The sequence below is a fragment of the Bactrocera latifrons genome, unplaced genomic scaffold, assembly GCF_001853355.1.
Source record: "Bactrocera latifrons isolate USDA-ARS-PBARC rearing strain unplaced genomic scaffold, ASM185335v1 scaffold_1508, whole genome shotgun sequence".
NCBI lineage: Eukaryota > Metazoa > Arthropoda > Insecta > Diptera > Tephritidae > Bactrocera > Bactrocera latifrons.
Window position 1 is genome coordinate 4942 of NW_017534973.1, and position 14550 is coordinate 19491.

General features: G+C 36.1%; 1 protein-coding gene across 1 annotated transcript; it reads right to left on the reverse strand.

Moving 5' to 3' along the window:
* Window positions 1–1356: 1356 nt before the first annotated feature.
* Window positions 1357–11631, reverse strand: LOC108965936 (ATP-binding cassette sub-family D member 2-like; the record flags this gene model as incomplete). Its single annotated transcript, XM_018928613.1, is given in 5 exon segments — window positions 1357–1529; window positions 1591–1730; window positions 1792–1890; window positions 9346–10029; window positions 11453–11631. Coding segments are annotated over 4 exon segments (1026 nt in total), but the record flags the coding sequence as incomplete, so codon positions are not given.
* Between the last annotated feature and the right edge of the window lie 2919 nt (window positions 11632–14550).

Sequence of the window (14550 nt, forward strand, 5' to 3'; positions counted from 1 at the left end):
CACTCCACTTGCCTTGGTACCATTTCTCCATAGCAGAAATGTTTTGGTGGAAAAGTTTCCCATGCTCGTCACTTACGGCAGTAAGTAGTTTAGTCTCAAAATCTTTGTAATTGCCAACTTTCGCATTTCCAAGTTCTCGGACCTACAAATATGCCCTTCTTAATTTTTGCTTCACTGACTATTGGAAATTTTTGTTTCAGATACATTAGCCCTTTTCCATGTCTGTCCATTGCTGAACAAAATTATTCATTAAACCCAATTCAATGCAAAGGTGGTAGTAATACCTTTTTGGGATCAACTAGAGTTTCACTAACGTTTTTTTATCCCGGAGTGCGAGCTTGACGTACTGCTCTAAAAGAACTCTCATATTCTCATATGATTCCTTCATATGAACCGCATGAGCTAAGGGCAAAGATGGGTATATGTTACAGTAATGAACCAATACCAACTTTAAGGCAAGTTTAACGGAATCAATGAATAGACGTCAACCACGTGGAACATGTTTTTCTCCCAGTGGGTTAAACAAAAGATTAACTTTTGAACAGTATACTAGATCCCCTTCTTGAAAAAAGTAATTTGTGAGATATTTCTACCATTTTCTATAAAAGATCCAACCTTTTAGCCTGGATGCAAAAAGTTCGGACTGCGATCTTGAAAGACTTAGATCTCGAACTAAGTCATTAAGTTCACCCTGTGGTCTGTTGTCATTTCCTTTCCTGTTTCTGTAACATCACTTTAATAGCTAGTCGATGCTAGTTCTTCATTGAGACTGCAAGATTCTGGTGCTTTTGGAATAGGAAGTTTTTCACTGTGTTTGACAGGTCTTAAAGCTGATGGCAAATTACAGTACTTAACAGTATGTTTAGACTTCGGTCTGATACATTTAACATTCGTGAGGCAAAAATAGCAGTCTGTAACATGGTAGTTAGGTTTCAGGAACCCATATTTGGTGATTTCACGACGAAGGTACAAATTATTGCAACTCTACTAAACATCTCTATTTTCAATACTAATGTACTTACACTAGCCTTCCTCTGCCAAATTTGGTGAAGCCTCATTAATACATAAATTAGTAGCGCCTTGGTGAGAAAGGGACGTGTACTAAATTTCGGAGGGATACCTCAAAACTTGAGTGACCAAACAAAAAAAAAAAGCAATACATTCGGTTTTTATAAAAAGCAAAAAAGCCAAATTGGAAGTGAACTAGTTTTCTAAAAATATGAGCATAGGTGTTAAAATGTATGTTTGGCAGTACTTTTCTTTCGAATTGAATTGGTAACAATAGCGTAAAATAAAATTCATATTATGCATAATAGTATATTTATTAAAGCGCTTTTAGCAATAAGTAAAACTTACTTTATGACCACCGTAGAAGGCTATTTCTTCAGAATTCGTTATAATACGAGAATGTATATGACGTAAATAGCCATAACGATTAGCCTCTTCGGCTACAAGTTGGCCAAATTTCGGCGAAACAACTCTGATTATATGCGCCGTTAATGATATCACTACAATAGCCAGTGTTGGGCCTATTAAGGAAAAAATATTTAAACATTTACAAAGAAGTATTAATAATAAGTAGTTTGGTACCTGAAACAATGTTGGCTTTCATTTTTTGTGTGGATCGCATCAAAGCGAACCCAATAAGCATCAGGTCAAAGCATGGCTTCGTAACACTACTATACAGATGTGCTACTGAGGTAGAAAATATTGCTATGTCCTCTGTTAATCTAATAACGTACAAATTTGAATAAACATAACTATAATTAAGTGCTTACTTTAATTGTATACCTATGATCAGCGTTTTCTATTCGTCCATCCAAATTAGAAACCCGATAATAGTTTTGGTTCTTGAAATATAAACGGTATGAGTGTCGCACCAATCTAGTCCTAAAACGTAAGATGCGAAAACGTTATGAACATAAAAATATAGAATTATTAAGAACATGAAAAATATTCATTAAAATTTTTAAGTACAGCTGCGAATATGAAAATAGCAGTATCTATAGCAGTTTTGTATAAATCCGTATAGAGCATATTTAGCAACTTATAAAATAAAAGTATTTACTTTAAAATGATCTGATAAATCAGAATTATAATTAAATTTGATAGTTTTGAAAATAACGGCAAATTTCAGCTGCAATCACGTCTTTCATAAACCATTTAATAGTAGAGTTTGAGAAGTCAGACATTACTTTCCCTTCTAACGGAAAAATACCAATATAACAAATAAAGTAAGATATTTTTTATTTGTTCTATTACCAGGTTTACATTCAAAACAAATTTTGTTATGTTGGGCGAGTATAAGGCGAAAATATAAAGATAAGGAGAAATATAAAAATAAAAATTATGTTGATTCATACAAATTGTATATTTACACTATTATGACAAGAAATCAATGTCAACTGGTATTGGGAGTTAAAGTTAAAAGGACGTCACACATGTGCGTTCGATCGGTATGTGTGCGATTACGATTTACTCTAGTATGGGCTTGTGTGCAAGTTAAGGAATGTATTTCTTATAAAACTTGTAGTAATGAACATCAAAACAACCTTTTGTTTCAGTAAACAGAATGCTTCAAGACAACACTGAGTTGGAATAATTGAAATGCACTATTACTACAACCAACAATCCTAAACAAACAAACATCAAAACAGTCTTATGTTTCAGTAAACGAACAACATTAAAGAAAAATCATTAAAACAACCTTATCTTGGAACAATAGAAGTACACTGTCACAACAACAAACAATAACAACCCAAATAGTTATTTAATAGTAAACAACCAGCATCTCAATAGTATAAGTAGCACTAAGATTTATGTAAACAAACCTGAACAAACAATATAGGGTATTAGATCTAAAAAAAAAACTATCAACTAGTAATAAGTATCATTCTAGTTAGTGTAAATAGAATGAAGAACCAATAGGTTAGTCTTAAGAGTATAAATAAAGAGTACACATTTCGGTGCACCTTAAATATATTCTTGGCTAATTTTTACTTAATGCAAAAATTAACTCGCATAAATCTCATTTTTCTCGTGTCCCCGAATAGGAAAGATCACGGGCGAACAATTTTTCACTTGCTTGTCGCACATATTCACTACTTGAAGAACGAATGCACATGTGTGTCGTAAATGACCACTATGTTGATACACATATAGACATAAGATATGCAGATGCAGTTGTTGTCTTAACTAGGAAAATGCATTAAAGACAAAGCGACTAAGATCCTAAACAAAAATTAATATAAGAATTGTAAAACATTACATTTCATTATAACTTACACTAAGCAGTCGGGTCATAATTACCATCCAGAATGGATAGTACAACTGAAGCATTAAGCACTAATATATAAGACTCCTCATTTAATGTAGCTACCTCACGATTAAATAAAAATATAATGTTATTATGTATGGTGAAAGAAAATAAAACAATCTGTTTTTTTATATTTTCTCTTTACCGAATTTTCATTGGAGTGGCTGGCACAGTACCAATCATCAAAGAAATTTTTTTTATAATGGATTAAATAAGTAAATCTTACACCGATATTCAAAAGTCTTTCTATTTTATATGTTGGTAAATATGCTATATGCGAATTTATCAAAGCGGCCATAGGTACTGCTTCATATTCGCAGCTGTAAATCCGACAAATACTACTCGACTTTTTCAATAATTAGCAAAGGACAGATAACATTATTTCTGCTATGCAACGCATACAATTTGCGATCCTTGTTTTTTATTTCCTATAAATAATAATGTCTTCATCGATTAGACAGAACACTTTACTTATTACAAAAGTTTAAAAGATGAAAAGAATCGTCGTTTTGTATACGCAGAACATAATTTGGGTTATGGGTTATGGTTATTATAACCAATGTTTTGCACGTAAAAAATTAAGGAAAATAATGACAGTACATTGTCTTGGCAAAATGCACATAGCGAAATCTGCCTACAGAACCACATAATCGTCATAAGTCATCCAATATCGATAAGTACATGTTAACTAAAACTGCTGTATATGCTACTCGTACTATCGCAAAAGGTAATTTTGGAGATGGAGTTCAGTTCGGTAAGACCATACCATAAGCTGGGGCTAAGCGAGTCCCTGTGAGTTAGGAGAGGGCACAATAGACCTAAGGTCGCAGTGCATTCCTCAATTATTTATCTATCTATCTATCTAAGACTAAGATAAGTAGTCATTGTTTAGGATGCCTTGCTCGAATTTTAACAGACTCTGCCGACTTAATTCCGATACTTCCTACAGTGTATCATGCCGTGGGGACCGCAGATACTTATAGCTCAGTCTTGTCAAAGCGGGACAAGTGCACAAGAGATGCTCCATTGCTCCCTGGTGGCCTGCTCTTAACACTTTCTGCAGTCTTCTTTTTCAATCAGCTCCATCCTGTGAACGTGTGTTGCCAGCAGACAGTAATCCCAATCATGTTCCAGTCTCTTCTATCAAGTGGCAATAAGAATTTTGAGTACTTCCTATCTACTGTTTCGCATTAGTCTTTTGAACTTTGCATCCAGGTAACTCGTTTTATCCAATAAGTAATAAAAACGAATACTAAAAATTTGTAGAAATTTAAAACTAGTCAAGTTTAGATTATAGTTGCACCCCATTGGTCGTTTTCCTGTTTAAGCATGTTTGATAATAGAAATGTAACGAAACATTAGTTAGTGAATTTGAATATCAGAGTTGAAGTGTGTGTGGTAGGTTAGAGGTGTTACGCCCGTCCCGTTCCCACGACAGTCCAGTCTAAGTAACCGGAATGGTCAGTAATGTTGTTGTTGTAACGGAGTATCAATTCCCGTTGGGATGGTAAGGGATTTCTATGTTGCCGTCGACGACATCTAGCGGAAGGCCCAAGAAACCTGCTGTTTCGACGAGGTCGGACCAAAGGGAAAGGGGTGTTAGATGAGTGGGGATGGCAGGGCATGTAAAAAGGTGAAGACTAATTGCATGCAGGACATACGTTGGGTATGTCTGGGTCTATTCTGGATAGGTAGGAGTTTAACCTGCTACAATATCCAGAACGAAGTTGCGCAAGGGTCACTCGCGTTTCTCGCGGCAACTCGAGCTCTTCGTCTGCTATGGGCGGTGATTTGACTCCAAGTACGCCATTCACCRGGAGGGAGTCGGTGAAGGTGTTGATGGCTCCACTGTGAATGGCGGTCAGTGCCTGTCGGAAGTCTGTAGCGTCCGGGGTCCTGTCGGATGCTCCTAGGAGGCGGTTCCGCTCCCAGCAGATGACTGCAAGGGTGATTTCTACGAAAGCATCCTAGGAGGAAYTGCTTGGAGAGGAGTTCATTATGCTCCTTAACTGGGAGCATAAGCGTCTCACTATGTAGGTGTTCGATGGCAGACATCAAGAAGCATCCTGTCGTTGTCCGGAGTTCAGTGTTCTGACAGGTCTGAAGTTTCCTCATCTGCGTACCACTGCATCCAGGCGGCCACTTTTTTTTGCGGCGTAATTAAGGACCGGTCGGCCGATTGCTTTGTATGTTGCCAACAACGTTTCTTTGTCTTTTCCCCATGTGCTGTCGATAATCGCGGACGTATCGTGAGTGAAGGAGCATAGACTATCCAAAGTTACACCTAAAATCTTATTAACAGTCGGAACTTTGACGCCATCGACTGCAATATTACGCTCAAGTCTATACTCCTTCGTCCAGTTCGTGAATATGGTCGCTGTGGATTTGGTGGGGGAAAGTGTGTGGTTTCGTGCAGTGAGGAAACGAGAAAGGTCGGAGAGGTAGTTGTTTACCTTCGAACACATGCCATCGATTCCATTGCCCGACGTCATTATCGTACGAGGTCAGTCATGGGCGTACGAGGTTATGGAAACCCCCTCTGGTGGTTGCGGGAGTTTCGAGATGTAGAAGTTAAACAGTAGCTGGGAGAGGACAATACCCTGCGGAACCCCCTGTTTAATTCTTTTCAGCTTAGATGTTGCGCCTCGAAATAGTACGGATGATTGGCGACCGATCAGATAGTTCATGGTCCACCTCTTGAGCCCTGGAGGAAGTGTGGTTTTCTCAATGTATTGCAGTAGCGTTGTGTGATTGACTGTCTCACAAGCTTTTGACAAGGTTAACGCTACGAGGACCGTTCTCTCACAGGGTGGTTTCTGGTAAAGGCCACGAATTATCTGGGCGTTTATGACGTTAAGTGCTGTGCACTTTTCGGTATCCATGTTGGTGGCAGGCAAGGCTCAGATGGTGAGTGAAGGTCGAGAGTAGCAGGCCCAAGTGTCTTTACTACTGGGGAAAGGAGTTATCGGACGATAGGACTCCTCTTTGTTAGCGGGTTTCCCAGATGTCAGTAGTGGGACCACTCTTCCGACTTTCCACACATCGGGTATTTGAAGAGTGGTCAGCGACAGGTTGAGGACCTTAGTAACATAGCTTACTCCCATCGAGCTTAGATATTTAAGCATAAGACTGTTGGAGCAACGGATTTGGAAGATTTCGATTTGTTGATGACATTCTGAACCTCATCGGTGAATGTAAGTGGCGCGCAGTCGTTTGGCATTTTGCGCAGCCGTCGGTTAACACATCGCTTGGTTTCGTCTACCGAAGGGTGCAGTGTAAATTTCCAGCTAAAATAGCTCGCGCACTGCTTCGGGTCCGAAGAGGCATGACCATTGATTTGAACTTCATCTCGGTCGTCATGACTCTTCGGGTTGGACAAATCTTTGACAGTAGCCCAAAGCTTACTCATACCGGTGGAGAGGTTGCAGGACTTCAGGTGCTCTATCCATTTCGTCCGCTTATGCTAATTTACCATACGCCGAATCTCCGAATTGAGATCCCTTATTCGGGGATCCCCGAGATCGGCATGGCGTAAGGTGTCGCGCTCAGTAGCTTAAACGGCTGCTTCGGGTAGGGAATTGGGGCGGAGTTTCGCTATTCTTCCAGCCGGGATAAGCGAGCGGTTGGGAGGTTTCTTGATGGAGATGTTTATGGGCAGATAGTGGGGGTTCGTCATTCTTTGTGCATAATGTCGAATCGTCAATCTGTTCCGCCAGCTCCATCCGCCTGCGAGGTGCGTGTAAAAAGAGTATCAGACGGTTTTCTCCACAAAGTAGTGCATATATTTTCGGGTGATATCCTGTAGAGATCATGTAACTGGGGGGAAGGACCTTGGGGGTCCTCTGTTGGCCACTTGGGGTGAGTGTCGCCGCAACTCGCAAACAGTGTACAGATTGCACACCCATAGAGGCTAGTGTCGCAGTATAGCGTTGGCAACATGGGGCCACGTATCTCGTATGTCTTAAGACCTGAGCAACTCTTAAGATGGCTACATCCATTGCATGTATTACACCTGACCGAGGTGGAGTTCGGATGGAGCCTTTTAGCGCAAACGCAGCAGAAAACTTAATCCGAGCCCGGGTTGGACTCAATACCAGCAGTAGTTAGGAGGATACGGAGCAACCCTCCTGCAAGGCATTGCTCTAATGACGACAAACAAAGATTAACACTTACCGATCCAAACGGGGTTAGATCGCCGAAAACAAAGCCCTTAGCCGGATAAAATCCGAGTCAATTCCGGTGCGTAGAATGGCTGTCGTGGGAATTGTCAGAAATGTTTTCTACCGCTACAACAGCAACAGTATATTACTGAATGGTAGCGGTATATGGAGGAAAACTTCAGTACGAGTACATATTTGTACAAGTTGCTGTCCGAATATATGTATAAAGGCTTGCAATGAAAAAAATCTGGCTTCGACTTTATTAAATTTCCTACATAAGATCACTATTTTCGTAAGTCTTAATGACTGTGTTTAACATTAGTGGTATTTACAACGGTTTTCAAAAAATGTACAATCTTAAAATTCCTTTAACGTTGAAAATATCCATGATATAAATATATTGAGAGTAAAGTTAACAAGGCATATTTAAATGAATAAATGTTTTGCATCTTTTGAAACTAATACAGTTGAATAGGAATTGGGGCTTTCATGCTCATTTTAAACGACTTTTTGGAACAGTTTAAAAGGATAACAAAATACGCTTTATTTAAAGTAAAAAATATAAAATAAGAATTTAAGAAATAAATACATATATGGTGCGGAGGAAAAATAAATAGTCTTAAAAAGAGGGATAAAGTTTTAGGAATAACGTTAAAACACTAGGCAGTTCACTGTATTTTGTGCAGAATTCCCTTAGGATTAAAAAGAATGAATGAACTCGCGGTCGACCAAAAAAGATATCAACAACAACGGACAATCGTAGTCTTTATATCTTCAAGAATAATATCAACCGATATTGGTATTATAATATCGTCCCGAATGGTACGACGAAGGCAACATCGAGCTAATTTACCTGGCAGGATAACCAGAAGTATACCATTATTGAAAAAGAAATATTGAAGATAACATTACAATTCATGAAAAATAATGCAAATTGGTCCGGTCTAAATGACGCCGGACGGAAGGTACATTCAATCTACAACAGAGGCGGCAACATAATGGTTTGGGGCTGTTTTTCGTGGTTTGGTGCAGTACCAATGCGTCGTATTTCAAGCACCATGAATATGTTCCAATATAATGATATCTGGAAAACATACATGTTTATAAATGTATTAATGTGGAAATTTCAACAGGATAATGATACTTCGAGGTTGGTAAAAGATTGGTTCCAGGATAATGGTATGAGTTCTCTTAAATGGCCAAGTCAATCTTCCGGCTTAAAACCTCTGGGAGGAGATAATGCAACGAATTGAGAAGCAATAAGGATCAGTTTGGAATGAGATTCCAATTGATACGTGCCGCAAACTTATCTTCAGTATGCCACAACGAATCTCAAAAGGAATTGAAAATAATGGCGAATATACTGGATACTGATGAAAGAAGTAAATAAAAATCAAATAGGAGACAAAAAAACTCAAACTAATAAATTTTATCATTCACCGGTACCTGACGTACTCATTCTTTTCTCCAGCGAGTTTTTTTAGTCTTTTTATTATTTGCTAGAGTTCCTATTTCAACTATTATTACATATATACATTTATTTTTGTCATTAAGTCATATATGAAATGAAATATGATAATATTTCTCTTTAAACATGGATAAAAGAGAATTTATTAGTCATTGAATGCTACAATAGAAATAAAAATGTGTAATAAGAATATATAAAAAATTTAAATAAAATAATATAAACAAAAAATACTTTTAAAAATTTCAAAAAATAAAAGAAAATATATTAAATTAAAATAAAATCAAAAGAATAAAATCAACGCATCATTATTATTCTTTTAATTAGTAGCCCATCGCATACTACTACCAAACATTAAAATAAGCCTTAATAGGTATTTTGCGATTAGGTAAGGTTTTTATTACCTGAATGCCAATGAAAGCTTGCTTTCCAGAAATCTTATCATTGAGTTTATGAATGTGGCTGGTATGGCTATTCCAAACCATTTTAAAAGTACTATAACAAACCGTTTCAAATCCTTCTGTACTATAAATTTCACGATGGCACCTTCCAAAGCAGCTACATAAATTGATAAAAACGTTCTAGATATTAAACATAAAGTATGAACTATTAATAGGCCGCTTTCGTAACATAACACTTTTGGTACAATAATTTTTATAAGCTTTCTTAGTTGCAGAACGAATTCTTTGTTCAGGCCAGGTTCTAGATGTAAAGATTGCTTTTTCAATTGTTTTGCTATAATCAATTTTTCTGCTTCAGCCAATTTAGAATTTTCATCCTCCGTAGAATTAACTATATGATCATTTAGTTTCATATATGAAGTTCTATTATTATTTTTGTATGCGTCTTTAATGTTATTCTTATTCACAAACTGCTTTCCAAATAGAGGATATGTAGTCTTAAAAGTATAGGCACAGATTGCCGCGCAGAGTATCATTCTACTGATTGTGGTTTTCGATAAACCATTTTCGTCGTATTTCTGCATCGCTAGATCAATGTATTTTGAAAAAACAGCCATTTTGTTAATATGATAATTAAAAAAGGTTACATATGCTCATTTTATTTTTGCCGCTGTGTTTCGAAAATTCCTGGAAAAAAAAAATATTATTCTCAACTTGCAAAACCATGGCTTATACAACTAAGCCTAGATAGTAACTAGAGTGAGTGAAGAATCGACATCATTTATTTTTACAAAGATGAGGTGCTAGAACTTCTTTTCAGGGTTTAGGTGGGTTTGAAGTTCCAAAAATCGATTTTTTTTTGTTTGCTTTGTTAAATTCTACAATACCTCTAGAATATAGTCCTAAATTTTAAAGTTGATCTGAGTACTAATTTCGGAGATATAGCCTTGAGAACTTGTGCGCAAAGTGCCCTGTCTTTAAACGCGTTTTTCTCTAAACTGTGTTTTTGAAGTCGGTGGACACGATTCCTCGAAAAGTTATCGACAGATTTAGTTCGTATTGTGTACACGTCTAGTTATTGAACGAAAATTTTTTTCTTGTTTCATTACAACATATTTTTCTGACCAAAAAATTGCGAAAATTTTAGCAAAAATAAGATTTTTTGGTGAAAGTCCGAGAAAAGAAGGACAATTTTAACTTTTTTTTCCTACGTTCAAAAACGAGATTTAGATATGTACTAACAGAATATGTTTAGTTTTTTAATTTTATAAGAACCAATAGTAAGTTATGCTGTCCAGGGCGAGAGCACTTTTTTGAGAAACACCTAGGGAAACGCGGTCTCAACGTCGGAATTTTCAACATTTTTTAATCGAAATTTCGGGAGATATTGTTCGAATATATACCTTTGATAAAAGATATTATATTTTTCAAATATATGACGAAAACTTTTTAAAAAATATGAAACTACAGTAGCCCATTCATACTTCGATGTACCGTACCATCTAAGTTTTCGTATCTTAGTTTGTGGAACGATTCCTTATTATATACTGACAGCGATTTAGAATAACATTCCCCGATTTCGGGGTTAAAATGGGTATGTACGGATAGAGGAAGCCCTCTAGATCAAGAATATCTATATGTATATAGATATAGTTGCCGGTGACTTAGGGTTTTTGAGATATTTGCATTTAAAGTTCAAAAAATCAACTATTTCGTGTTTCTCCCATTTATAATGATTTTTACACGCTAATCTAAATCGCAGCCAATTTTTCTATCACTTTTACTTTATAAGGATTAATATACATACATATATCATCACAACACAAGAAAAAAGTAAACTATGCTACTTTGGACTCGAGGACTCATTCAAATACGTATAAGAGTTAAAATTGTTGTACATACATACATATATATTTAGATCTATGTATGTAAAATGGAGTTAGTGAATCGTAATCAATAGTTCCATTGCTAAATTATTGATGAATCTATGATTATATTCTTTATTTTAAGGGTCGATATGCAAAACGGGATAAATTAGTGAACAAATATGTGACATACAAACAATTTTATATTAACTTCAGAAAAACATTTCTTTTTAACTTTTGCTCACCCAACGTAAATCCTATTAAATCAGTTCACAATAATCTTTATCAAATTTCTTTTAATTTTATTAGCTTATTCATCAATATAATTTGCTTAGAGAAAGATATATAAATTTTCTTTGTGCATATTATTTTTTATGTAGAAAATGAAATTCCAAATTTCTAGTCACTTTAGTTTCTACAGCTGCAAAACAATCGATGAAAGTATCGATAGTATTGATAGTTCCACAGCGATATTCTCATGCCCTCTCAAAAATCATCAGCCACGTTACTGTAATGTTTCTATTATTTGTGAGGTTTTCCCTAGGCTAATGTGATTTCAAAAGCTCGTAATTTCTTCCCAAATTTGTGATGCCTGAAAGCAAACCTCACAGCGCAAAATCGGATTTTTTTTTTCATTAATTTTAAACTAAATTGCAATCTCTTTATTGAAATGCAATGGGGAAACAATTTTTTAAAGGCGTTATCCATATATTGTGAGCGTTAAAACTAAGCAAACACCAATTCTATTAATATTAAAGCATTTATTACAACGTAGCCTTTAATACAATAATTCAAGGCTTATATTATAAGAGTATAATATAAATTACTAATAATAAAAATTATTCACTTAACTAAAAACACTCGTCTTTTCGCGTCAAAATAAGTAAACAGTGGCAACAACCGTTGTATGATTTTAATACTTATTCCACGGTTGCGGCAAATATCCTTTGGAAATACATTTACATAATTAATGTAAATCTTTGCGCGAAATCAGAGAAATAAATGGAAGACACCATTGCACAATAAGGAAAAATTATTGATTAACGTGGTAAACACCAGAGTAGTAATAGTTTGTCACGGCCGGACCGACCAAAGCGCCTTACTGACACTGATGCACGGTCAATAGTACGGAAAGAGAAAACTAGTTCAGTTTCAAACGCTATTGAAATATAAACAGATATAGGAGAGATATCGGGTAAAACCCTATGTGCCAGTACAATCAGGAGAACATTGCACAAAAGCGGTTTGCATGGACGAGTACTACGCAAAACTCAGGAATAACTTGGAATTTGCAAAGAAGTATACAAACCAGGCTGCACACTTCTGGTAAAACATTTAGTGTACAGACAAAAGCGAATTCCTAAAATTTTGCGATCAAAAAGTAAAGCCTTTGATGATAATTGTGTTAATAACACTATAACGCACGATAAGGATCGGTTGTGGTCTGGAGCTTTCTGAGAGCATCTGGTGATGGGAATTTGGTTTTCATTGAGACCACGATTAACAAATTGGATAATTTAAACTTTTTAATTATTAAAGAATTAGGACAATCAGGAAATTAAAACTTTCAACAAGACAACGATCGTAAACACAAGTCCGAAATTGTTACCGAGTGGCTGTTACATCAAACAACAAAACTCTGCATAACCCTCCGCAGTTCTCAGACATTAATGCTGTCGAGTATTTGTGGAAGCACTTTGACCGAAAAATCAGATAGAGAAACATTTCAAGCAGGGATGACCTAAAAAATGTTTTGATTGAAGAATGAAGCAAAAAATTATTTTATCTACTCTTAACAAGTAACATTTAAAACTTACTTTAATAAAATTCTTAATTTTGGCTGCTGAAATTTTTGTTCCTGCTGCTGAGCAGCTTAAGATCGCAACGCTTTACACTTTATTTCGGTTGGGCGGGATTAGGGTAATCGTTGGGTATTATTATTATAATGTAGGAAATTTGTCTTGGAATTCAACGAGTAATTTTAATAAATAAAAAATTTTCCGTGAAACTCTTACTTAATTGAGCTCAGACTCAAAAGAATCTCAGCCAACTTAGTTGCTAAAAGTTTCAAAGATGATTTCTGACGAGAAGAGTCCATGTACACCTGCAGAAGCTACACGCTCGAAGCAAGGGGGGAGAGACATAACATGTCACTGAGAGTGGCAGTCTAATACGTTGGTGCACTCGGTTCTCGTCTTAGCCTATTCAGGACAACTTTAAATCGGCATTGAAAATCGAAAGAGAAGATCTTGAAAACTTAAATAGTAGAATCTGATGACTCAGATCTAGGAATTAGATTTAAATCAGTCTGAAGATACTAAGACAATGATATTTGACCATTTAAAATTAATTAAAGCAATTAAAGTACGTGCGTACTACACATCCGAGAGTAGAACTGAAACAAATTCAAAGTCAAGAGGCACGTTCGGGTATCCACCACAAGGTGCCATCTTTCCGGAACACAGCCATTTACATAAACTATCCAAAATTATCAAATGCACAAAAGTTGTGTTATCTCCGATCAAAACAGAAAGTCAAGCAGGCGTCATCGCAAAGCAGTTCCTGTTAAATGAAGAAAATTTCCATTTCGCTTGGGAAGATTTGAAATCCAGATACGAAAACAAAGGAATACTGTTAGATAAGCAAATAACGATTTTAATGAACTTGCCAAAAACTCAAAATGTGAAGAATTTATCAATCCACTGCTTCCAACTGTTTGCCGATTTTATCGACACAAAACCTTTCCACAACAACAGAGACCCAATTCTGGTAAACATATGCACTGCAGCAATACCAGAAAAGAATCTCCCTCATAAAAAAAAACCATGCCCCACGTGACAACAAATGAAAGAAAGAAGCTTCCAAAGACCCCAAGCCAGTAGCATCAACAATTTAATTAGAAGCTTCTTCAAATATATTAAACATAAACTTAAGTCTTGCGAGAAATTTAAAAAATTAAATATCATTGACCGAAACAATTTTGTAAAGTAGAAAAGTCTTTCTGCAATCCAACAGTTTTTAAGTATGGAAAAAACTGACTTAAAAAAGGCGAGCTGAAACCAGAATATGATAGGGTCGTAGAATAATACGTCCATTTAGCCCATATGAAGGAAGTCAGAACGGGCGAAAAAATCATACAAAGTAAACACTACCAGTTTTATTTGCCACATCATGCAATAGTAAAGCCAGACAATAAAACTACAAGCGAATCAGTGAAACTAATCGATAGTATGACGCACTACAATATCCGCTTATGTTCAGCCGTAGTGAAGATCGATCTGAAAGATATGTACTATTTACTTGCGAGATGCGGTCAATAGCAATGAAGATGTGACAAACCTTG